Source organism: Lissotriton helveticus, chromosome 9, assembly GCF_964261635.1.
Source record: "Lissotriton helveticus chromosome 9, aLisHel1.1, whole genome shotgun sequence".
Classification (NCBI taxonomy): domain Eukaryota; kingdom Metazoa; phylum Chordata; class Amphibia; order Caudata; family Salamandridae; genus Lissotriton; species Lissotriton helveticus.
In genome coordinates, this window is record NC_136070.1 from 1,172,116,116 (window position 1) to 1,172,140,425 (window position 24,310).

General features: G+C 44.9%; 1 protein-coding gene across 5 annotated transcripts in view; it reads left to right on the top strand.

Annotated features, from left to right (window-relative positions):
* LOC144782331 (inter-alpha-trypsin inhibitor heavy chain H4-like) overlaps positions 1-24,310 on the top strand; it is a 473,908-nt gene that overhangs the window by 241,560 nt on the left and 208,038 nt on the right. For all 5 annotated transcript variants that reach the window (XM_078661646.1, XM_078661649.1, XM_078661648.1 and 2 more), the window contains exons 15-16: positions 758-784; positions 4,760-4,786. In XM_078661646.1, the coding sequence (XP_078517772.1) occupies positions 758-784; positions 4,760-4,786 (54 nt within the window). The remainder of the gene's footprint in view (positions 1-757; positions 785-4,759; positions 4,787-24,310) is intronic.

The window sequence follows — 24,310 nt, forward strand, 5'->3', positions numbered from 1 at the left end:
GAAAACAAGAGAAACAGGTAAATTCTGTATGGCGTGACTTGCATAGGTCACTTCAGATTTCCCTACCCAGAAGTCAAAACTATACCCAAAAAACTCTCTGAACTATACCGAAAAAATAACTTGTCTGTTTCCGCATATTGACTGTTATATTTTGGCCTGAGATCTGCTGGAACACAGGGAAACCTGTTCACTAGGGACCAATGGTTATCCAGGATGAGGCAGTCTTCTTAGTCATTCTACCACTTTTGTTATTCCAAATATCCTGCAAACTTGACATTTGCTTAAAAATTCAGAATTTCTTCACATTTCAGTGAGGTGATATATTGGAGTATGCGGAAGTAGCAAAGTATATACCATGTAGCATTCACAGCCTTTCTAAATAGCCCAGGAAAGGACAGGTCAAAAAAGAAAGCATTGGAAGGGTTAGAATATGTCTTTCGGGGGATCTTTTTGGATGCAGCATTTGGGCCCACGGCCAGCCAACACACAAGTGACCTATCAACCCCAGACAATTGCGAAATCTTGGCACAAGGCCGAGGGCAAGTGCAGGGTAGTGTGGCATGAGTGAATTCCTCTTCGTTTCCTTGCCCAGAATGTCCTGTAAATGTGAATTTTTGGTTAAAAAATCAGAATTTCCTCACGTTTCTGTTAGGGAAAGAGCATTTCAAACTGATACAAAAAAGCCACACATTTTGTGTAAGTTGCCTCCAAACTTTTTAAAAATTAAAACAATGTTGTTTTATGTTTTTTCTCTTAGGAAAAGGAGGTAGCCGGATGATAGGTGGTAAGTCATTCTAAGTCCACAGCAGTAATTCACATTGATTTGTTATTGAGCCTGAAGAGGTATTTGGTTACATTTAAGTTAAGCATTTATTCACAGATTTTTAAGTGTGGTTAGCCCAAACCCTGGAGCGCTCTTCAGGAGAATTTGATTAAATGAGCTGATTATTTCCAATACTGGCAGGTCCTTTCAGAATACTCTTTTACAAGCATTTGTGCACAGCATTGTGTCAATTTTTTCACCCAGATCAATTTTTGTGGAATGGGATTAGAGTGTAGCTATTTTTTGCATGGCATTCACCTACATTGCAACTTTTTTCCGTGTGCAGTTACTAAATAGAGGAAATTAGCAGCACATAATCCCAGGACCAGGCAAAAAGTATGGAGTAACTATGATGTGTGGTAATTGAAAAATGGGGCAAATAACCTCACTGTTCCACATATTTGCTGCTATACTTGGGCCTGAGATCTGCTGGGACACAGGGAAACTTGTTGACTAGAAACCAATGTTATCCAGGATGATGCAGTCTTCTTGGTCATTCTACCACTTTTGTTATTCCGAATATCCTGCAAACTTGACATTTGCTTAAAAATTCTGAATTTCTTCACATTTCCGTGAGGGGATATATTGTAATATACGGAAATGGAAAAAGACGGAGGCGGAGCTTGCCTGACTCTAAGAGCTTGCAGCTAGGTAGGGTCGCTTCCGAGACTGCCGCTGCAATCCTGAAGAATCCTTGCTGTGACTGGCTCGGAAGCCATGCTGTGAGGCATCCAGAGTATTATTAGAGCAAAGAAAGCTGGTAAGAATATTATTGGCATCGGCTTTTGTCACCTTGGCTGGCCAAGGGAGGAGGGAGATTGGCCTAAAATTCATAGCTAGACTACTAAACTATAGAGACCGTGATGCGGCCTTGCTCAGGTCTCGTGTAAAATGTAAAATGTAAATGTAAATTGATACTTGTATAGCGCACTACTCACCCGCAAGGGTCTCAAGGCGCTTGTACGAATACCGCTGTGGAACCCATCCTGGCTTTCCCTGTGAGGCGTCCTTTCCTGGGCACCCCCAAGGTGGAGGCCAGGCATCCATAGCGTTGTGGGGGCCGTTGTGGAGATTAAGCAAGCTATTGCCCAGAGTTGCAGAGTGGGACTCCATGATTGGAATAGGCACCGAGGCGAGAATTATCAGGTCCGTGGAATTTTGAGCCCAAGACCCGCCGAGGCGGGGAATTGAACCCTGGTCACGGGCTAGACCTCGGCATCAGGGTCTGCCGCTCTAACCATTGAGCCACACTTCTCCACTTCTCGTGAGCTGGGCACACTATATTTGGAAGGGTTCGAAATATCCCTGTACCCTGACTTTACTCAACAGCTCCAGGAGGTGCGCCAGCTATTTCTCCATGCCAGGAGGAGATTCCACGAGCTAAATATGGAGTACAGTATGCAATACCCGCAAAACTAAAGATTAAATCGGAGGGAAAGATACACCACTTTACGGACCCCAAGTCTGCAATGCAGTACATAAAGCATGTGGAGCATGCTCCTGGTGGACGGGGCTCCCCTCGGGCCTCCCAAAACAATGTCGAAGAGGCTCAGGTTTGTAAAAGCCTGCTAGGGGGGTGACTTCTACATTTTAAGTGCCGTAACCTTTGAGATAAGTAAGTAAGTGGTGCGTGCTTCAACTTACACAGGCTGCAATGGCAGGTCTGTAGTTCCATTTTGCCAGGCCTCTCATGGGTGGCATAATACATTCTTCAGCTCATGAGAGGCCTCTGGGGTACCCATACCCAGGGTACATGGGTACCATATACTAGGGGATTGCAAGGGTTCCCCCAGTATACAATCTGGAGTGTACCTAAGCACATAACATAACCGTTTAGCAGGTTCCCGGTCAGACTAGTCAAAAGCAGTATCACATTTAGCAAAAAGTGGGGGTAACCTTAAGAAGAAGATCCCACTTTCCTACAAGCACCCTATTCCACCGCCTCCACACGCTGCTGATGAAGTTAGCCTGGGCAGAAAAACAGCCCAGAGTGTGTTGGGATTTACTCACGTTGCATTAAGAGTTGGGAGGCCTAATGCACCTGACTTGGAAATGTACTATAGAACCGCACAGAGAACACATAAGCCCTATTGGATCCAAGGCCCACGGGACACACCACACGCCACACCTATATCTAGAGAGAGATGCAGCTGCTCCAATCTCCTTGCTGCACATTTTTTTACGCACCCCAGCTAGGCAACGCGGTTAATTTAACTCCCTTGCTACCACAACATAGGCATGGTGTGCGTTACTGAACAGGCAAGAAGGCGCACTACTACACTCCCCACATGTTCCAATACAATGGTGCTGTTGGTTCCCGATTGGTCAAGAAGGAGGGGCAAGGCAAGCACTGCGGACTCTAGGGATAACTACACTATGAGACTTTTTTACTGACGGGGCAGTAAGCAGCTGGTAAACGATACAGGAAAAATACCTGACATGAAGACAATAGTTAAATACTAGTACCACAGAGCCAGGCACACTTTACAAGAGTTTCTAGGGGAGGATATGTTAGAGCCCGAAACTATTGATACCCTCTAAACGCTGATACAGACAAAAAACACAATTCAAACTCATCCCAAAATGTTATACTGGTGCGCAGGAGGCGTGCAAGCCAGCCATTCTGAAGATAAGGATGGATTAGCAGAAGGACAAATGCGGACCTATTAGTGACAAGGACTGGAAATACTGCTGCGCCAAGACTAAAACCATATCCCTCAATGGGCGCCACAGGCTCATACATTTCAAATTCTTACCTAGGATCTAATACACCCCAGAGTGATAGTGGAGATATGGACTGAAGGAGGATTCGAATTACTGGAGATGCAGGGAGAAAGAAGTGGGGTTCAAACATACAGCCTGGCACTGCCCAGGAATATACAAATACTGGTGCAAGATATTTAATGACTTTCGAGCAATAACGGGCAAAGAACTAGAGACTGAACCTAAGATTTCATTACTAGGACATGACCCAGGTATGCAGACAACTGTCTGACCTTTAATCACTATCGGCCTATTGCTAGCTGAAAAGCGGGTGGTTATGGGGTGGGGAAAGGGCCTGACTGCTAAATTAGAAGAGTGGCACACAGCCATGCTCTACTGTAACACGCAAACAGACGTATTCAATGAGTTACTCCTTACAAAAAGCCGACCAAAAAACTGCTGGGGCCTATACCAAACATACCTAGTAAGCAAGGAGACAGGAGAGGAGAACAGCAAGACAAACCAGACATAGTGCAACATGGGAAAAAAGATGTATACGGATCTGTATAAGCAGTGAGCATAGGGGGGCCTTCTGCGAGTGCCCCGCCCTAAGTGTACAAAGACCGCCAAGTAGTAACAAGACAGAGTCAACACTGTCAATGTACTGTACCTGCAATGGCATACCCTAATACGTGTAACCCATTGTTCCAGATATACCGACTGGGCATTTACTGCGGTTGTATGATTGAAAACCAAAGCATCAAACTCAAATGATATGTTGTAGTACTGGTCAAGTTATGTGCTGTAATTGATGTTTTAATAAATACAATATATCTTTTTTCTTTATTGCAAAAGACATGCCACCCAGCATTCTCATACTTTTCTAAATAGCCCAGGAAGGGAAAGGCCACCCAAAGTGAGCATTGGAAGGCCTAGAATGTGTCTTTTGAGAAATCTTGTTTTTATATGCAGCATTTGGGCACAAGGCCAGCCAGCACACAAGTGACCTATGAACCCCAGACAACTGTGAACTCTTGGCAGAAACGAAGGGCAAGTGCAGGGTAGTGTGGCATGTGTGAATCCCTCTTCGTTTCCTTGCCCAGAATGCCCTGTAAATGTGAATTTTTGGTTGAACATTCTGAATTTCTTCACGTTTCTGTGAGGGAAAGAGCATTCCAAAGTTCTACAAAAACACAGTTGCCTCCAATCTTGTTTTATGTTTTTTTTCCTTAGGATCAGGAAGTAGCCAGGTCGATTCTGGTAAGTCACTTTAAGTCCACAGCAGTAATTCACATTGCTATGTTATTGACCTTGAAGAGGTATTTGGTTACTTTTAAGTTATACATTTATTCACAGATTTTTAAGTCTGGTTAGTCCAAAGCGAGATTACTTCGCCGAGGTTTGAACTCCCCTTCACAGCGCCGCTTTGCACTTTACTCGGCCGCCATCTTCCATTGGGAAGGCTGGCCGAGAGCTCTGCGCCCCTCCCACCCTCCTCCCGCCCCGCCCAAAGTATGAATAAAAGCAACACCATCGCCCGTCCGCGCAGCGGGCGGGCGCAGCGGGCGCGCCGGCGGCGCGCCAAAGGCGTGCCAAAGGCAAGCCCGTCTGCGCCCGTCCGCGCCGGGACCGGGCCTAGGGCCATACCCCCTGCCCCTGGTCCCTTCTATGCCCGTAATGCACTCTTGGCGATGTGTCCGTCCCACGCCCTGTCGTGTAATAAACTCGATGTTTCCCTTATGCAGCCGGCAGCCTGTGCACACTGCTCACACTGCAATATCCCGCTAGCATTCATCAACCCAACCTTGGATGTTAAGTCATCTACTACCGAGGTGGATATGTTTTATTCTATGGCACTCATTAATGCTCGTTCCCTGGGTAAACATTGCCAAGATATAGCTGACCTCATTAGCGACTTTAACCTGGATGTACTCTATATCACAGAGACATGGTCCGATGAGGCATCCGCCCCTGACTATGTCACGGCAGCCCCCCCAGGTTATATTGCCTACCGACAGGACAGACCTATAGGAAAAGGAGGAGGGATAGCTATAATAGCGAGAGAACATTTTAAAGTCCGCTGCTCGCCAATTCCCACCAATTCTTGCGAAGCTATGCTCTTTGACATAAAACTATCCCCCACCTATAACTTTAAGGGAACACTGATTTATAGACCCCCGGGGACAAGATCTGCGTTCCTGGCAAATCTTAGCAATATCACTGAGTCTATTGCTTCAGAAGACTCTACCACGATGATGGGAGATTTCAATTTTTATTTAGAGCTTCTTAATGATAGGGATACGACAACCCTTGTATCTGACCTACATATAATGGGCCTTAGACAACTGGTAACAACATCCACCCATCAGGCAGGCCATACGCTGGATGGTATTTTTACAAATGTAGAAGGACTATGTGTTACCTCAGTCCTTCCTATGACATGGACAGACCACTCAGTAATTTTTAGCAGACTAACCATCAAAAGTCCACACAGACCTAGAGCGGCCCCTGTGGAAAAGGGTACGTTTAAAGCATGGAAGGACATTAACCCCTATGACCTAACATTGCTTCTCAACACCACTACTCCAGAATTATCCGCTGATCCCACCATCGCAACCAACCAATTCCAAAAATGGTTGGGTGAAGCTACGAGTCAGCTGGCTCCCACCAAAACAATATCTAAAAACAGAAATATGCCCACTGCTCAGTGGTATACGGCAGAACTAAAAATTCAAAAACAATTAACCAGAAACAGGGAAAGACACTGGCGAAGAACTTACAACAGTGAAAACAAGGAAAAATATAAGAAAGCTTTGGCTACTTATAAAACTATGATAATAGTTGCAAAAAAATATTTTTTCACACGCCATATAGAAACTGCGAGAAATTCTAGCAAACAGCTATATCACATTGCCAAAACTCTTGCTGGCAGTGTCCCGGATCTTAATCCACCCCCATCGCAAAAACTATGTGACGCTCTTTCGGAGTTCTTTTTTGCAAAAGTCAACGACATCTACCAAGTCTTTAACTTAGATCAGGCTGGTAGCAGTGTCTCCACCCCCATGACTACTCTTAAAACTTCTATGACCTGTTTCAGCCCCCTTACTACTGACCAAATCAAGGGCATAATAACAACGATTAAAGCTGGATCAGCCCTGGACCCATGCCCAACCTCCGTACTTGCCATGGTATCAGATACAGTAATTCCCATTATTACCATGGTATGTAACATAATTCTGGCATCTGGAACCTACCCCAATTCACTAAAAAACACTCTGATCAAGCCTCTGCTTAAGAAGCCTGGTTTAGATAAAGGGGATTTAAAAAACTATCGCCCTATAGCACGTCTCCCTTTTTTAGCCAAGGTCATAGAAAAGGCTATGAACCAGCAGCTTTCAGCCTACATTGAAAACAACAACCTGCTAGATGACACGCAGTTCGGGTTCCGCAAACATCATGGAACGGAAACTGCTCTCATCAAAGCAGCCGATGACATAAGAGTCATCCGTGATCAGGGAGGAACTGCTTTGCTGGTTCTCCTAGACTTGTCAGCTGCCTTCGACACGGTTGACCATAAGATTCTGGTCAACCGTGTCGAGAAGATGGGCATCACGCTCACGGCTAGGGATCTAATCGCCTCCTTTCTGACTAACAGAACTCAGGCGGTCACAGTGGGCCCTTTCCAGTCGGCTGACTTGTCGCTACCGTGTGGGGTACCCCAAGGCTCATCCCTAAGTCCGACACTGTTTAATATATACGTGTCGGACCTTGCTAGTGTCATCAAAGCACATGGGATGGGCCTAACCTCATACGCTGACGACACTCAGTTGGTGCTGGCCATAAAGGGCGATGGACAGAAGGTGGCAGAGAGATTCCAAAGAGGGATGATGGCTATCGGTGAGTGGATGGCAAAGAATTGCCTGAAGCTTAACTCCGATAAAACGGAGGTGGTCATCTTTGGTAATCTCTCTCCAGCTTGGTCGGCAACTTGGTGGCCAACAGCCTTGGGCACGCCCCCCAGCCCTACGGTCAAAGTCAGAAACTTAGGGGTCACTTTCGACGACCAGCTTAACTTTATGGCCCACGCAAACAAGGTAGCAGCTAACGCCCATTTCAAACTGAGAATGGTAAGAAAAATTACACCTTATCTACCAGACTCAGCAGCAAAAACCTTGGTCACCTCCTTAGTGCTCCCAGCGTTAGACTACTGTAACGGTCTGCTGCTCAATGCCCAGAGCAGAGTTACCAAGAAACTACAGACCGTGCAGAATGCGGCCGCTCGCGTTCTGTCAAAAAAACCTACGTTTGCACCTATCTCGGACACGCTTAAAAGCTACCATTGGCTGTCCATTCAAAATAGGGTTAAATTTAAAGCTTTATGCACAGTCTATAGGTCTCTACAGAATCAAGGACCTCGTTTCCTCAAAAACCAACTGATCCCTTATAACCCATCCAGAACCCTCAGATCCACATCTCTCAATCAATTAGTGGTTCAGCGAAGTCGTACGGTTTCCTGGGGCGACCGCTGCTTTTCTATCGCGGCCCCTAGACTTTGGAACACCCTACCTAATCATATAAAAACAAGCCCCACACTTCTTCAGTTTAGAAAAAACCTGAAAACATGGTTATTCAATCAGTGATTCTTTTCCGTACTTCTGTTCATGGTGAGACATTGATGCACTTTTAGCGCCGAGACGCCCAAGGGTAATTGTATGCGCTCTATAAATGCCATTAATAAATAAATAAATAAATAAAGCCTGTAGCGCGCTTTAGGAGGATTTGATTACAAAAGCTAATTATTTCCAATACTGTCAGTTCCTTTCAGAATACTCTAATAAAAGCATTTGTGCCTTGCATTTCGGACATTTTTGCACCCTGATCAAATTTTGTGCAATTGGGCTCAGATGGTGAAAAAGTGTGACTATTGTTTGCATGGCATTGACCTACATTGCAACTTTTGTCTGTGTGCATTTTCTTCCAAATAGAATCAGGAGGAAATTAAGAGCACATAATCCCAGGATTTAGTAAGAATTATGGAGTAACTATGATGTATGGTAATTGTAAAATGGTGTCAATAGAGGTGCATATTCATGTGCCCTTGTGAGTCGCTCCTGCACCATTCAACATGGTGCAAGAGCAACACAAATGTAAAATGAGATTTATGAAGCCAACCAAGGCGACCTTGTGTGGCACTGCGTGGCTTCATCAATCTGAAGTAATGTAACGCAGCGCAAATTGGTACATTCCATTACTCTGGGTCAGGGAGGCATTTCCATGGATGTTGCGCAGGTGTTCCGACACAACATCGATAGATTTTCACGCATTCCCAGATTTCCAAGAACTTGGGATGTGCTAAAAAAGACATTCCTCCCCAGGAGTGGCATAACAAGGAGAAATATCTTTATTTCTCCTCATTTTGTCCTCTTTCTATGTGTGCTCATAGAAAGAAGAAAAGGCCTACACTGCAGAAACCCTTGAACTATGGTACACAGGTGCCTGCATTAGAGCTAGGCTGTGAAAACGGTGCCAGTGCAAGGGAAAAGGACAAGAATGCGTCATGTTGGATAAATACGACACATTCCTTCCCTTTCACTGTGAAGCAGGGCAGCGCAGCAAGGTGACTTGCTATTCGGTGCCACAAAAATCATGAATATACCACGATTTGTCCCGTATTATGTCCCTTAAGAAGCTGTTGCTATTTAGTATAAAAAAAGGTGCCCTAACTCATATGTAACCCTTGAATGGTAGTTTTTTGTACACAAGACCTACAAATAATAGGTCTGTTTATCTAGAAAAGGAGTCCGAAAACTGCATTTGTGGGTTCCAAATATTTACACCTGGAACAGTCACAGTTTTCAGATGTACTCCTGGAATTCTTTTATAATTTAGTTTTTATTCTCCAAAAGAGCTTCAGATGACTCTCCTTTGACACCAGGAAAAACTATCACCCAAGCCCTAGTCAGCAGCTGACCCAACTACGGCAATGCACCGTATGCATGAATCTCCACCCATCACCTGAAGAGTCGCTAAACCATCCAGAACTCAGCGGCCAGACTCATCCTCAACCTTACCAAAAGGGCCCACATCACCATCCACCTCAGGAGCCTCAAGATGCTGACACATGCATACAATGCCTTCCACGACCAAGGACCAACATACATCAACCACCTCCTGAAATACTACCAACCCTCCTGACACCTGCGCTCCCCCACCCTCGTGCACCCTCCCCCATCATGTAAGAGCTACAGCAGAGGTCACTCTTTCTCCTACCAAGTCTTGGAATAACCTTCATCCACCTCCAAACAGCCTGCTCTCAAAGAATTCAGTAAGGTACTTAAGACGTGGCTCTTGGAGTGATGGCAGCAGGATTCCAGCACCTAGATGCCCTCTCGGCTGATTAGCCTAACTCACAAATCCCAATTGATTGAGAATTTCCATGTAAACATTTTTTCTGCAGGCCCTATGTAAAGGCACTTGCTAACGTTTTCTTTTATCTCAAAGGGGGGAAAGATTTTTAGCTTACAGAAATATTTTAACTACACCTCTACCAATTTTGTAGTTTTTTTTATTTTGTTATCACTTCCTGGGAAAGGAACCTTTTCCAGTTTGGAAAAAGTCAGAGATGAGGTTGTCAATACGAACAAATGAGTATTTTTTGGGTGTTCACAAACTTTAACGGTATTTCACCAGGCAGGCCCTAGTCAGCTCCCATTAATTTATCTATTTATTTATAGGTTTTTAGACATAAAGAGAATAATTACAAAAAATATTTACGTGACTAAGGGGTAGCTGTATCAAACCTTTTTTTTGTCGCAAACGCTGCGAATCGCAAAATAGCAGTGTTTGCGACCAAAAAAACGGGATTTGCGATGTATGAAAAAATCGCAATACAAAATTAAGGAATCGCTAAATTTGCGATTCCTTAATTTTGCGCCAGCATTTAAGGAATCGCAAATTGCAATTTCTTAAATGCTATGTATGAAGCATTTGAGCTTTGCGAGTTTAGGCTAAGATATCGCAAATTACCACCAACTTGCAGTTGGTGGTAATTTACGAATTCTTTTATAAAAGCATTTTCTGAAAAATCCAAAGGTGCCATGTGACGCTCATGTATGCCATATGCGCACACATGTCATTTTCAGGGGTGCAGCAGTGTGTTCCTGAGACACCCCTGCACCCTTGAAATTATTCTCAATTTGCGATTAGCAAATTGCGAATCGCAAATTGAGAATAGTTTCACATTCATTCCTATGGGCCTCCTGGTCCATAGAAATGAATGGGAAATTATTCCTTAATTGCGATTAGCAATTTGCTAATCGCAATTAAGGAATTTTAAGAAATCGCTAAAAAATAGCGAATTTCTACATACATACCATTTTGCGATTTCTAAATAGCGATTCCTTAAAAATCGCTATTTAGAAATCGCAAAAGGGTATGTTGATACATCTACCCCTAAATCCTTTCATTTCTACCGTTTGTGACCGCAAAATAGGCCAGCCCTATATACAAACCCTATTTTGCGAGTTGGTAACGGTTTACTGACTCGCAAAATAGAGTTTTCGACTTGCTATTAGGAAGGGATATGCCAAGGGCATCCCTTCCTAAGAGCGAGTCATACCTCAATGTAAGATTGTTTTGCTGTCGTAATTACAGCCACAAAACACTTGCACATTACCAACCATTTGAAATGGGTGGACAGCCACCCACAAACAAGAAGGGGTTCCCAGGGGACCCTTCCCCTTTGTGTCTGGCATAGAAAATATTTTTTAAGAGCAGGTAGTGGTCCCACTGCTGCCTACTTCTAAAAAATGAGACAGTAACGTTTCATTTTTCTTTTTTAAATTCATCCCATTTTCCTTTAAGGAAAACGGGCTGCACTTAAAAAAGAAAATGCTGCTTTATTTAAAAAGCAGTCACAGACATGGTGGTCTGCTGATCCCAGCAGGCCACCATCCCTGGGAGTGCAAATTGCACCTGCCTCTTTAATATTAATGAGGCAGACAACTTGCAACCCGATTAGGAATCGCAATCATAAGTCTGAGACAGTGTTGTACATTCCAATTTGTGAGTCGCAAACTGCTAGTCGCAAAACAATGAAGTTTGCAACTTGCAAATTGTGAGGGTCGTGAGTCTGGCCCTAGGCCCCTTAGTCTCTGAAATGGTGGTTCAAAGGTCTTCACGAGGTCAGATACCCAATGGATGAGGTTCAGGTAAAGCCTTTGACTTTGAGAGGTAAAGCTCTGTGTGGCTGAAATTCGAAAGTCTCTAGCCAGCTGGATACTTTTGTCACTTTCTCCCGATGATTTCCATGTTCGCACTCAGTCTCTTTTTTTGAGATTAGATTCCTCCAGCAGAGCAAGGCTGACAGCTTCTGCTCAGTGTTAACACCTTTTAATTGGATAAGCTTGCAAGGTTTGTCCCAGCACCTTGAAGCTAAAATGTTTCTAAGTTATATGTTTCCCAAGGTGGTAGGAAGATTGCACCAAGACACAGCCAATGGTTCTAGGACATGAGGAACAGCACTTTGGTGTCACAACTCACTCTAGCAGAGGTCAGCAGCAGGGTCTAGGGCAGATCCACTTTTACTGGTCAGCTGGGCATTTGCAGGGAAGACTTCTTGGAGCTTGTTGTGTCCCTATTCCGTGAACAGGAAGGCATTTCCTGTGTGCACTACTGCAAACAATGGTAATGTTCACATAAGTGCAGGGATGCACACCAATGTTTTCAATGATCGTCCATATTAATCCAAGAGTGCATGCTGAACTGGTGTGGCGCCTTGCCCTGGTGGCACGCAGATAATTGATCAAAAGGGAGAAGGGCGACTTTTTCACCCCAAACAATTCGCACAGCTGAATGCGTAGCGCTTTCAATTAATCCATGTTTCTTCATGTATTCAATGCTTTGATTCTCTTTCAACTCATCCATGCTTGATCCACGTGTGGGGTATTATGCTGTTTTCCAAGCTTCTAATGTTCATGATGTGACCATCCGGACTTCTATCACAAACACGACCAACGCATAATTCATCCAAGGCATGTTCTTTATTCAAACCCAATGCATTTCGGACTGCACGAGTCCTTCCTCAGGGGTAACTGCCAGGATGATTTTAACAGCACCAAAGTCGTCTCACGTTCTTCAATAATTAATTACAATGAATTAACAACTAAAGGGTCTATCAGGAGGGCGGGCGGATAGCCGCCGCTGGTCTGGCAGTGGCAACCGCTGTACCGGTGGCAGCCATCTGCCTGCGATCGAAACCCTCAAAACCACTGGTCCGATTAGCATTGCGGTTGCGTCCGCGGCGGTGTGATTTTCCGCCCACCACTTTTGGACCACTACAATTGTTGCGGATCAGGGCCGAACACCGACGGCACGATTATGATGCCGGCGGTAGCCAGTCTTTCCAATGCGGTGGAACCGCCATGGAAAAGCATGCAGGGACATGTTCCGGAGGCCCATTGCGGGCCCCCAATGTGTTGGGGGGTGGGGGTGCACTGGGAGGGTACCCATGGTACCCCCCTACATTTCAGTGTGCAGTGCCTGCCACACAGTGCAGGGAGATGCAGGACATACTCCTGTTAACATCTCGGCGGTGCTGCTGGCAGCAGTTACCACCGCAATGTTAATGGCTATAATCCGACCGCCACGGTCGGATTTCGACTCTGTAGCATCCTAATTGGACCGGCGCTTATGCTGCGGTCCTTCCGGGTTGTCTTTTACCGCGACCCTGGCGGTCGGGGAGGTTTTCCACCTGACATCCTAATAGACCCCTAATTATTAAATAAATAATAAAAAATTAATTTACACATTTAACACTTAACAACTCAATTAAAAAAATAATAATAAATACAAATTATTCAATAAATTTACTCTAATTAAATTACTTACCACCCTATTCCCCTATAAACTGACAACCCTCTACAGTACAAAAAACACAAAATTAAAATAAAAAAATAATAACTACTAAAAATAATCAATACATTTTATATAATTAGAATACTTCCCACCCTATTCCCCTATAAACCCACAACCCACTACAGAATTAAAAACACGAAATTCAAGCAAAAAAAATAATAACTACTATCATTAATAAAAAATCGATATTTTTAACATCTATATTTTGCAAATGATATTAAACACTTCAATATTTTTTACATAAATACTACTTACCTAAAATCGATATTCTTGACCCGATAATTTGTCTGTCGATATTCTTGACCCACAATATTTTTGCCACAATATTTTTGCAAGTCAATATTTTTTACACGATGAAGCTAACTACAATACATTTGTTGTTCAGCTAAGATGTGCATCCTGCAGAATATCTAAGAAACTGAGGAAATAATTTTTGGAGGTTAGAGAGTTTAGTTAGGGGATAGAAGTGAGGGATTTTTTGCCAAAAACTTGTTTCATCAATCAGTGCAATTAGTTATTGGAATACAGTCATGGTGCTGCTGTTACTTTTAATATTTTGTTATATTTAATAATTTGTTTATTACGCACTTTCATTGTGTTTATTTTTACTGCTACATCTATATCAATAGGGAAAATTCGTGTAAATCTCCACCTTTACCTCTTCCATAGTTTCTATTGGGAGATCGTCACATACGTAAGTTTACTACTTAGGGCTCGATTTCGATGTCGTTATGAAGGCCACCAAACTGGATTTGGCTTTACCAAATCCGATTCGTAGCCCTTGTTTATGACCAAATCATACACAGGTCTGAATGACCGAGTACGATTCTAAGTTTGCATAAGCACCGACGAATTGTTTCCGAACCGCTCTGTACGTCTCGTCGGTAGCCGAATCGTGCCCGCAAAATGGGGCTGGATTCCGACCAGGCGAGTACAGTGCATGATTCAGAGAGCTGCTTCACTCAGTCTCAGAAAGTCGAAACGGCTGTTGGAAGCATACTTTGGGGGGGGCATAGCAGACCCCAATTCACCCGGGGTCCTCCGATTCTGCCACAGGGGATGCCCATGGGACCCCCGATCCAAGCATGCATAGTGTGGTGGTCACCTTGTGGTGTCTCCCACAGGGTGTAGGCTTTTCCCCACCCACCACTTTTTTGCTATGGGAGCCTGTGTACGTGTCTGTGTGCATGCTCCCATAAAGTTTAATAGAAGTCCGAGTGAACCAAGTCCGTAGGTTTACGGACGCATTGTACTCGCTCGCTCAGACACCCAGAGCACGTTTCGTCCGGAAAGCCCTTTGGATCCAAGCCTTATGGAGAGCTTTCCGGATGAGATCGGAATCGGGCCCTAAATGTGAGAGGGACAGGGGGTGGCTGGGAAAAGGGGAATACCTACAACTAAATGGGAGGGGTTTAAGAAGGAGTAAGGAGTGGTTAAGGGGCATGGGTGCACCCACTTCAAAAAGAGTAAACCATCAGCTATTCACTAACTGCAGTTCTACAGTTACTGCAGCCTAAAGGTGACCCAAAACAGGAGTAAATTACTACAGCTCAGAGCATTAGCAAAGTTAATCCATCAGAGTGTACGAACAAAAGAATGCAACCCTCTCCAGAAGGACATCATTGTCATTGATAGAAAAAAGGGATGCCATCCAATTCAGCAAGCTGAATGAACAAGTGTGCTCCTCACAGTCAATCAATCATTGCATTTGTATAGCGCATTACTCACCCGGAGGGTCTCAAGGCGCTTGAGGAGGGGGGGGGGGTCCGCTACTGCTCGAACAGCCAGGTCTTGAGCTGCTTCCTGAATGCGAGGTGGTCCTGGGTCAGGCGGAGATGGGTCGGGAGGGAGTTCCAAGTCTTGGTGGCCAGGTAGGAGAAGGACCTTCCTCCTGTGGTGGCTCTTCGGATGCGGGGGACGGCGGCGAGGGCGTGGCTGGTCGATCGAAACTGGCGTGTGGGAGTGTAGAAGTTGAGGCGGCTGTTGAGGTATCTTGGGCCTTGGTTGTGCAGGGCTTTGTGTGCGTGGGTGAGGAGCCGGAAGGTGATTCTTTTGTTGACCGGGAGCCAGTGCAGGTCTCTCAGGTGTCCGGAGATGTGGCTGTGTCGGGGGATGTCGAGGATGAGTCTTGCTGATGCATTCTGGATCCGTTGGAGTCTCTTCTGGAGTTTAGCGGTGGTTCCGGCATAGAGGGTGTTGCCGTAGTCCAGTCGGCTGGTGACGAGGGCCTGGGTGACCGTCTTCCTGGTCTCGGTGGGGATCCACCGGAAGATCTTACGTAGCATGCGCAGGATGTTTAAGCACGACGAGGAGACGGCGTTGACTTGTCTGGTCATGGAGAGGGAGGAGTCCAGGATGAAGCCCAGGTTGCGTGCGTGGTCCATTGGTTTGGGTGCGCTGCCCAGGGCGGGGGGCCACCAGGTGTCGTCCCAGGCGGAGGGCGAGGAGCCCAGGATGAGGACTTCCGTCTTGTCTGAGTTCAGTTTCAGGTGACTGTTCATCATCCACTCTGCTACGGCTGTCATCCCTTCGTGCAGGTTGGCTCTGGCGGTGGCGGGGTCGTTGGTGAGGGAGAGGATCAACTGGGTGTCGTCGGCGTAGGAGATGATGTTGAGGTTGTGTTGGCGTGCGATGGCCGCAAGGGGGCTCATGTAGACATTGAAGAGGGTGGGGCTGAGCGAGGAGCCTTGAGGAACGCCGCAGATGACTTCGGTGGCTTCTGATTTTAACGGGGGGAGGCGGACTCTCTGTGTTCTTCCGGCAAGGAAGGAGATGATCCATTCCAGTGCCTTCTCTAGGATTCCGACGTTGCTGAGGCGCTGCACTAGGGTGCGGTGGCAGACAGTGTCGAATGCCGCGGAGAGGTCAAGGAGGATGAGGGCCGCAGTTTCCCCGTTGTCGAGCAGGGCTCGGATGTCATCGGTGGCTGCGATGAGGGCGGTCTCGGTGCTGTGGTTAGGTGCCGCCATAAGCATCGCAGGATACCTTGTGTGATATTCTATGTAACTTTGAAGTAGGCGATTCTGTGCAGCCTCACAGATATCCCATACTCCAAGTGCAGCAGCACGCACCATAAGGCCAATCTCAAACAGTTCTGCTTATGGACCATTAAGGGACCCATCAACTGCTCGAAATCCGGGTCTGAACATGAGGTATTGGGGAGGCATCAGTCCAACGCCCAGGTAAACGGACACCGTAAACCTGAAAAGACTGGTTGCATGCGAGTGAAGTACGCAAAGCGGAAGGACAACCCATAAGACATGCTGAGTGTTACCAGTGGTAATGTACCGAAGCATCCATGCATATGGTCACAGAGCAATTGCAGCCGGCCCGGTCTGTGCAGCACTACACTGGCACAATAGAAGCAGGATTCCAGCAGCTAATGCCAGTAATAAAGGGAATCCACAAAAGACGCTGGAAAAGATAGAATGAATGAATGCAGGGATTACACCAAATATTGTCTGAAAAGAAGTCACAATGCCAGAGCCGACTGCTTTAAAAAAAATGTGCTAAGGCGTGAGTATCAGATGCATTAAAAATGTGGTATATGAGCTCCCCAAAATGTAGTGGGAGGTTAGTGTTCAGACTTGTCTGAATTTCTCTAGCTGTGCTACCCACCTGCAAATTGAAGGTCTATCGTGCAGAAGTAAGGGGGACTTCTTGTTGGAATAAAAGCGCTTTTAGTCCACTCAACTTGTTGAAATATGTTTTCAAGTTGGTATGGAAGGCCAAATAGAGCTATCGAGTTTCCCACGCGGGGGAGGAAAAGCAAATTTTTACAACAAATCATGCGCTATGAAACCGTTACAATGTAACGTATTCCAGCAAGCAAACCGTAGCATTCTTGGCTATTTTAAATAAGATAACTACAGTTAGCAAGCAGAGTAAATGTGGGATTTATTGCAGGAACTGGATTACCTTTAAAACACACAAACAAGGTTCAGAGCGGACACATTACAAGCCCTGTGCAACTTTATGTTTGTATAAACAAGGGAATGACCTACTGTAGAATCACAGGTCTGTCCTGTATGGTATACCTTCTTCTCTTCCTGTAAACATCTGTATGTGAAAGGCAAAGATCACAATTCAATCAGAAAAGCGTTACCCAGAGTTTCAAAGCGGCCTAGCCGGTAATGTTTCATACAAAAGCTGAATTCAAAAAAAGAGAAAGGTAGAGATATCAGTCCATGAATTAGCCAAAGAGCAGAGTCAGTCACCGTCACAAAGAAAGGCAAGGGGTCTATTTGTTCTATGTGTAGAGCAGTGTAGGTTGCATCTTTCATGGACATAAACTGCTGTTTGTCAGTTAAATTGAATGGTAAAAACAAAGCAGACGCATTTAAATAATCCCATGGGACTTTTCCCATTTTTAGAGTTTGTAAAGTCCATGCGAATTGCATCACAGAACACAATTAAGTTTTGACCATGCTATAACAATGACACATTTTCTTGTACAATATCAAGAACAGGAGAAACAATATTATCCAGTGTGTAAATGCGGGAACACAGTGTGGTAATACTATTGTCAACATCAACAAGAACCTTTTTTATGTTTGCTTGGTCAATTTCCCGCAGAGGTGACGCTGCTCCAATCTGCGAAAGTTTCCATATTTCATTACAAGCTGCGTAAATGAATTTCTTTGTTCTAGGGACCTTGGGTCCCAATGCAAGGTCTGCTAAAATTTATGTTACTCAACAAACGCTATGTGTTGTTTAACGGATAACAGTAAAGAGTGCTGCAACCACTGTTGACATAATTTTCCAACCAAATAGGTTGTCACCAAATGTGTATCTGGAAATCATGGGTCGGGTCTATCTTGCATATAACCCAAAGTAGTATTATAAAAACGGAGTTGAGAGGCATTCGAATTTGTGTGCCATACCAGCCAACCTAAAGGATCCGCTTCAGGGACATTAAACGTGTTATTTTGAAATAAGTTTGTAAGACATCAATGGTAAAATTCGTATATGAGCGCCAATTATTATATTCAGCTAAAGAGGGAATGGCAGGGACGTTCAACTTCTTTGCAGTTGCCAAACCAAAGCAAGTTGTTTGAAACACTGTATCATTTAAAAACAAAATTTGTGCTCGGATGAGGCAGGCACGATGTAAGCCTTCAGTACCTCGCACCTGCCAGTTCTTAGAACCCCAGATTGATTTCAACTCAATGGTGGCCTTCCAGTGATCATAACCCTTTACCGACAGATATAGGACTCAGGTGTTGACCTATCTGTGAAGTATATACATTGTAGGGCAATGTTCCCACTGTGTGTAATGTAAAACAGGTGGTAATGTATTAGTCTTATGTACGAAAGGATGCCCATAATGTTGATAACAGAACAAATCGGCATAATTGGCAGAATGTAAATCTTCAGCATTGAAAGCAGTATAATACTTCAAATCTGAAAACAATGATTGTATTGCATGCACATTCCAGTTTTCTGAATGTATGTCCTGTGTTACCACATCACCCATGGAGACACGAAATACGTATGGCACGTTGAGGATTTCTGTCGGACCAATGACCTGAAAATCCACTTTATCACAAACGCTGTCATCTGCAACTGGAAATGCTGAAATGTTAACAAGAGTCTGGTCACGCTTCATGATGTGGGAAGATGAGTGGGAGGCCAAAATACTAATAACCAAGTTCACAGCAGAGCGTTTTGGTAAGTAGTGACCATTGATGAGTAGGAAAAATACTGTTAAAAAATCAATTGACATTAAGAGAATTATCAGGCTGAGTACCAACCAAATGTATGTCCAAGGAGGGACTAAGTATGTCTGTTTAAATCAGGAGACAAAAATATGCCAATTTGTTTGGGCCAAATGAAGAGGTGGAGGACGAGTCATATGAAAAGCTTCCATTCTGTAAAGGACCTTCGGGCAATCCATGCAAGAACTCCCCTATGGGGTATGCATATTCATCTTCCTTGTTGCAGGAGGAAGCAGGAGGGGCAGGCAAATGGTCAACAATAGGGTCCGTCTCGATAATAGGATCATGTGGTGAGTTGAAAGATGCGCCAACCTCAGGATTGTTTGAAATTGTGGGTAAAAAAACTTCAGGTGTCACACTATTCAGAATAGGCCAGACGTTGTAGCTTAACATTGTCTAATGAGATGTATCTGTTGTCTTTGCGACCAGGAAGTGGTGGTAAAATGACTGTACAAGCACCCCTCAAGCCAAGGACTGGAACCGGTGCACGATAAGAAGGACTAAATTATTTTTTGTTCTCCAACTTCTCTCAGACCATATCACCAACCTTCGGAAGCCAGCCGGCCACAGGGAATCAGCAGTGCAGTATCAGTGGCAGAGGGCAAATGGTCAGTTGCAAGACTGTCACGGTCTCTTGTAGGTCCTGTAACATAATAGAATGATTATTTACGTCAAAGGTTGCCGCAGCCGCTGCAACGTCTGCACGTTGAACCCCATACAAATGGGCTAGCCATTCCTGCTGGTATGTAAGACTCTAGCTGTCAAAGATTGCTTTAAGTCACGGTTCATCTCATCCAAAATTGAATTGCCCTCAGGCCTGTATGGAGACGAAAACTGCACCTGCACTGCCAAAGACTTCATCGCCTCCTTGTAGAGGCGAATGTTGGACCTTGGTCAGAATGAAAGGTGCCACAGGCAATGATCCCTACAAAGACACGCAAATCCCTGATCACATTTCGAGCGTCAGCACTGCGTTGTGGCCAAACCCAAAGGAATCAAGTGCACGAATCAACTGCAACCAAAATGTATTTATATGCAGTATCTGAAGAAAATGGACCACAGTGATTTCGATATACACAACCAAAAGGTCGATTAGAAATGCATAGCTGTGTTTGTGGTGGACGTGTTACTGTAGAAGGCTTAAGTTGCTGACAGATGTTACAAGAAAGTACATAATTACGGGTCTGTTTATGTAACCTATGCCACCAGTAACGTTGATGCAAGATAGAAACTGTGACAGACACTCCAGCATGGAAGAGGTGTGGCGCAGCGGCCAGGGTGACAGACGCTGGACGCTAGGGATCACGGTTCTATTCCCACCACCGACGTCAGGGATCTGCCCAGCACCATGTGCCTCTGGGCAATAGCTTGCTTATTCTTCCCGACGGCCCCAAGGGCTGGGAAACCTACGGGTAGCTGTGCGCTTTATAAATACAGGCTTATTATTATTTATGGGATGAAGCCATGCCTTCGTGTGCGGCCTTGATCAAAGAGTATCTACTTACCACGTTGGGAATCAGACGATCACCAACGTCTGGTATTCTTGCAAAAGGAACTTGTTTAGGAGTTAAATGATAAGAATATTTTTAAGGGAAACCCCTTAGGTAATTAGTGCCCTTACTAGTAAGTGCTATACCTGCCAAAATCTCATTATCAGTCTTATTCATGGACCTTGTAATGGCTGCTAAGGAACACATGGCTACTGCAGATTTGGCTGCTTCATCAGCCAAAGAATTACCAAGACCATGTGCTCCCACACGCTGATGGCCAAGAGCATATATCACATGTGTGAGGGGCAAATGTTGTTTAAGATCTGCCACTCAAACCCAAAGCATTTTATGCTTAATTGCGCTGCCTTCAGAATTTCGATAATCATTTTGAGACCAAAAGAATAAGGGGCATATTTACAAGGATGGCGTTAAAATTATCGCCGCTTTAGCGGCAGCAAACTGCCGCTAAAGCGGCGATAATGGGCTTGATAATAGGCACTTGAGAATTCCAATAGAAGCCCATGTTCTGGTGTAAACCTGGGCTTCAATTGGAATTCTCTGGAATTCTCAAGAGCCTATTATCAAGCCCATTATCACCGCTTTAGTGGCAGTTTCCTACCGCTAAAGCGGCGATAATTTTAATGCCGTCCTTGTAAATATGCCCCTAAGTTGTCATTGAAAGACTGAACGTAGTAATAAGAATCACACACAATGAGAATAGACACATTTGGATCTGCAAACTCGAGAGCAAGAACCAGAGCGCGCAGCTCAGCCAATTGGGCAGTGCAGTCTACAAGCGCCTGTGTATGCACTATATTAGACATGAATTCTCCTTTCACTATTGTACCAGCCACAATGGCACAAGCTGCTGGATAAGCATGTTTAGAGCCAGTTGCGCAGAGCCATCGGTGTAAATAATACATGTGCACTCCTCTAAAGGAAGCAAAGACAGAGGAGGGGGATGAACATGTTCATACTGCAAGAACGCCTGGGTTTGAAGAGCGGGGTCAAAGATAAACGTGACATCAGGAGACGTCAAAGAACTAGCCCATTGTATCCAACGGGGATGTAATGCTTATGAGTTTGGCACACTCGCCTTATTCACTGCTTCTGAAGCCGGAAAAGGAGTAACCACCAAAATGCATTGCCCCTGCGCCAGCACGCATTCCTTTAGGACCGCCATCTGCAAAGCTGTTAAAACTTTTTCAACAGTGGAAAACCGCATTTCGGCCCAAGTGTACACATGTGATTTGTATGCAATAGGTACTGTGTCACCTTCATCGTATGTCAAGTTAGTGAAACCCACTGCGCCTGGCACGATTCGTGTCACCAGGTTTGTGTGGTTATCACATGTCAACAGGTACTTAGATTCAAGAAGATCAGACTGCAAAGACTGTAGTATAGCTGAATGTTCCGGAAGCCAGCTAGCTTTTGAAAATGTAGCTTGAATCAAGGCATAATGAGGCTGGATATGCTGGGCATAATCGGGAATGTATGACCGCCCAAAATGTAAAAATCCCAGCAAAGACTTAATTTTCTTCAGAGTAGATGGAGACTGCAAATGTACACATTTCTCCAGAAAGTGGGTGGCCAAGCCCCTACTTTTATTATTGAGCTCATAGCCCAGATAGAGCTCCGCATAACAAGTGATGTGTGATTTTGCAAAGTTAAATTTGTAACCATTCTCCACAATCATAAGCATGATGCGGTCCACACGGCATAGATTTGGCCATAGTTCGTCATCTGTCAGATACATTTTGTCAATCTGGCGAAAACCCCAAGGCTATTTTTATACCCCATAGGTAAACACTGTTTTCCACTGACCGTGGTGCATGCCATCCATTGACTGCATTAAGGGGGTAGGTTACGGCTATAGAAGCCATTGGAAATGACAAGTATCATTTTATATTTCTTACCAACAAGAATTTCTACAAGAGCAGAGCTATGGGTGTTCTGTACCGCAAAAATACAACAATGAGAGTTCAAATGCCAGTAATCAAACACTATGCAATAAGATCCATCAGGTTTGTATACAGTAAAAAGAGGACTGTTCATCGGTGACACACATGTCTCAATCACACCTTGATATTCCAACTTGGTTAGAATATCAGAAACTGGACCTTTAGCTTCCCGGCTGATGGGATATTGGGGTTGAGGTTGTGGCATAGACCGCAATGGAATCTCATGTGGCGGAGAATCTTTATCCCAAACCACTTGATTACAGTACACCGCCGGTGCAAGGGCCAAAGCGCACCCAGCTGCAAAGGCCTCTGCATGCTCCTTGGGGACATAACACGAAAATCTCGGCAGTATCACGTCCTCCCCTTTTGACGAGGCCAGAACAAATGGTGGGGGCCAATCCACCTTCCCCAACAAAATGTCATAAGAAGAGGCCATATTCTCCCCAAAAAGCCCTGTGATTACACGCACAATGTCACCTTCAATTTGAAAAACTACATTATACAGTCTATCAGGGATGGCAACTCGGGTGTCAGTTGTCTCTACAGTAATGAAAGTTTCAGTTGCTGTCACCTCCAGACAGGGGCGCAGTGCCTGCCACTCTATGGTAACTTGTGCTGCGCAGTCAAGCAGAGTCACTGCCCAAGTCCAATCCAGTACTCGTGTTCTCACCATCTGAGGCATACCTCGCTGTTAAAGCGGCAACTTTTTTCTTTTTAAACGAAGGTCGAAAAAGAGGTAGATCCTCTTTTTTTCCTTTGATGTCAAACTGACGAGGCTGATCATGTCTCTGTGGCGCAGGATGATGGCAATCCCCACCACCAACTTGAGAGCCTGATGTGTCCTGTGAAGAACGAGGAGAACGCTGATAAGGGACTTGAAATCTATCAGGAGTCTTAATTTTCGGGCGGTCGCGCAAGTCATAAGTATGCTGAGAAGACTCAGGTGTTGATGAACCAGTACGCGTACCTTGCTTCTGTTGTTTCTATCCCTGTTTTTTATTTTTCCAGTTCTTTTTACGAAAGACTGGACGCCCATCTTTATCAGACTGAGCTTTTTGTTGTGTTTGAGTTTGAGTAAAAGGCTTTACTCCCAAACTATTGCAGCTAAGTGTTTTATGAGACTGTGCAATAATGTTTGGTAATTCTCGTGGTTTGTCTGCATCAGGCACAGCCTTCAGCCTCCAAGCGGTTTGCCACTCGAAAGCTTACAGCAACGCCCTTGACATTTTCAAGGATCATATCAGCAACCACGCCAAACACTCCCACCAGTCTCAACCCCAGCTCTACATCTGCTTCGGCTCTGTGTTCATCTTGAACACGTTTAATCACAGAGGGGAGTATAGTCATGGAGGGAGTGCCGAAACACTTCAAATACACCGCTGCAAACACCCTGCCCCAGGTGTTACAATCAGCTACCTCAGGAAGTCGGTCTTGAGGGAAAGTTATAGTCAATATCCTGTGTTTCTCCACAGGACTGGTATTTGGAAGACAGCCTCAAGTTGACCACATTTTCAGCAAGCCAGTAAATCGTCCTTAACTTGTGGGCACTTGCCCATTACTGAATTAACCATGACTGGACTGATGGTCACCCCACCAGGTCCAGCAGGTTGCGCAGCAACGCCAGGTGATCCCACCTGGAAGTTGCACATCATGAACTGTACAACAACTCTATGCATGCGTATTAAAGAAGTATTTATTTAT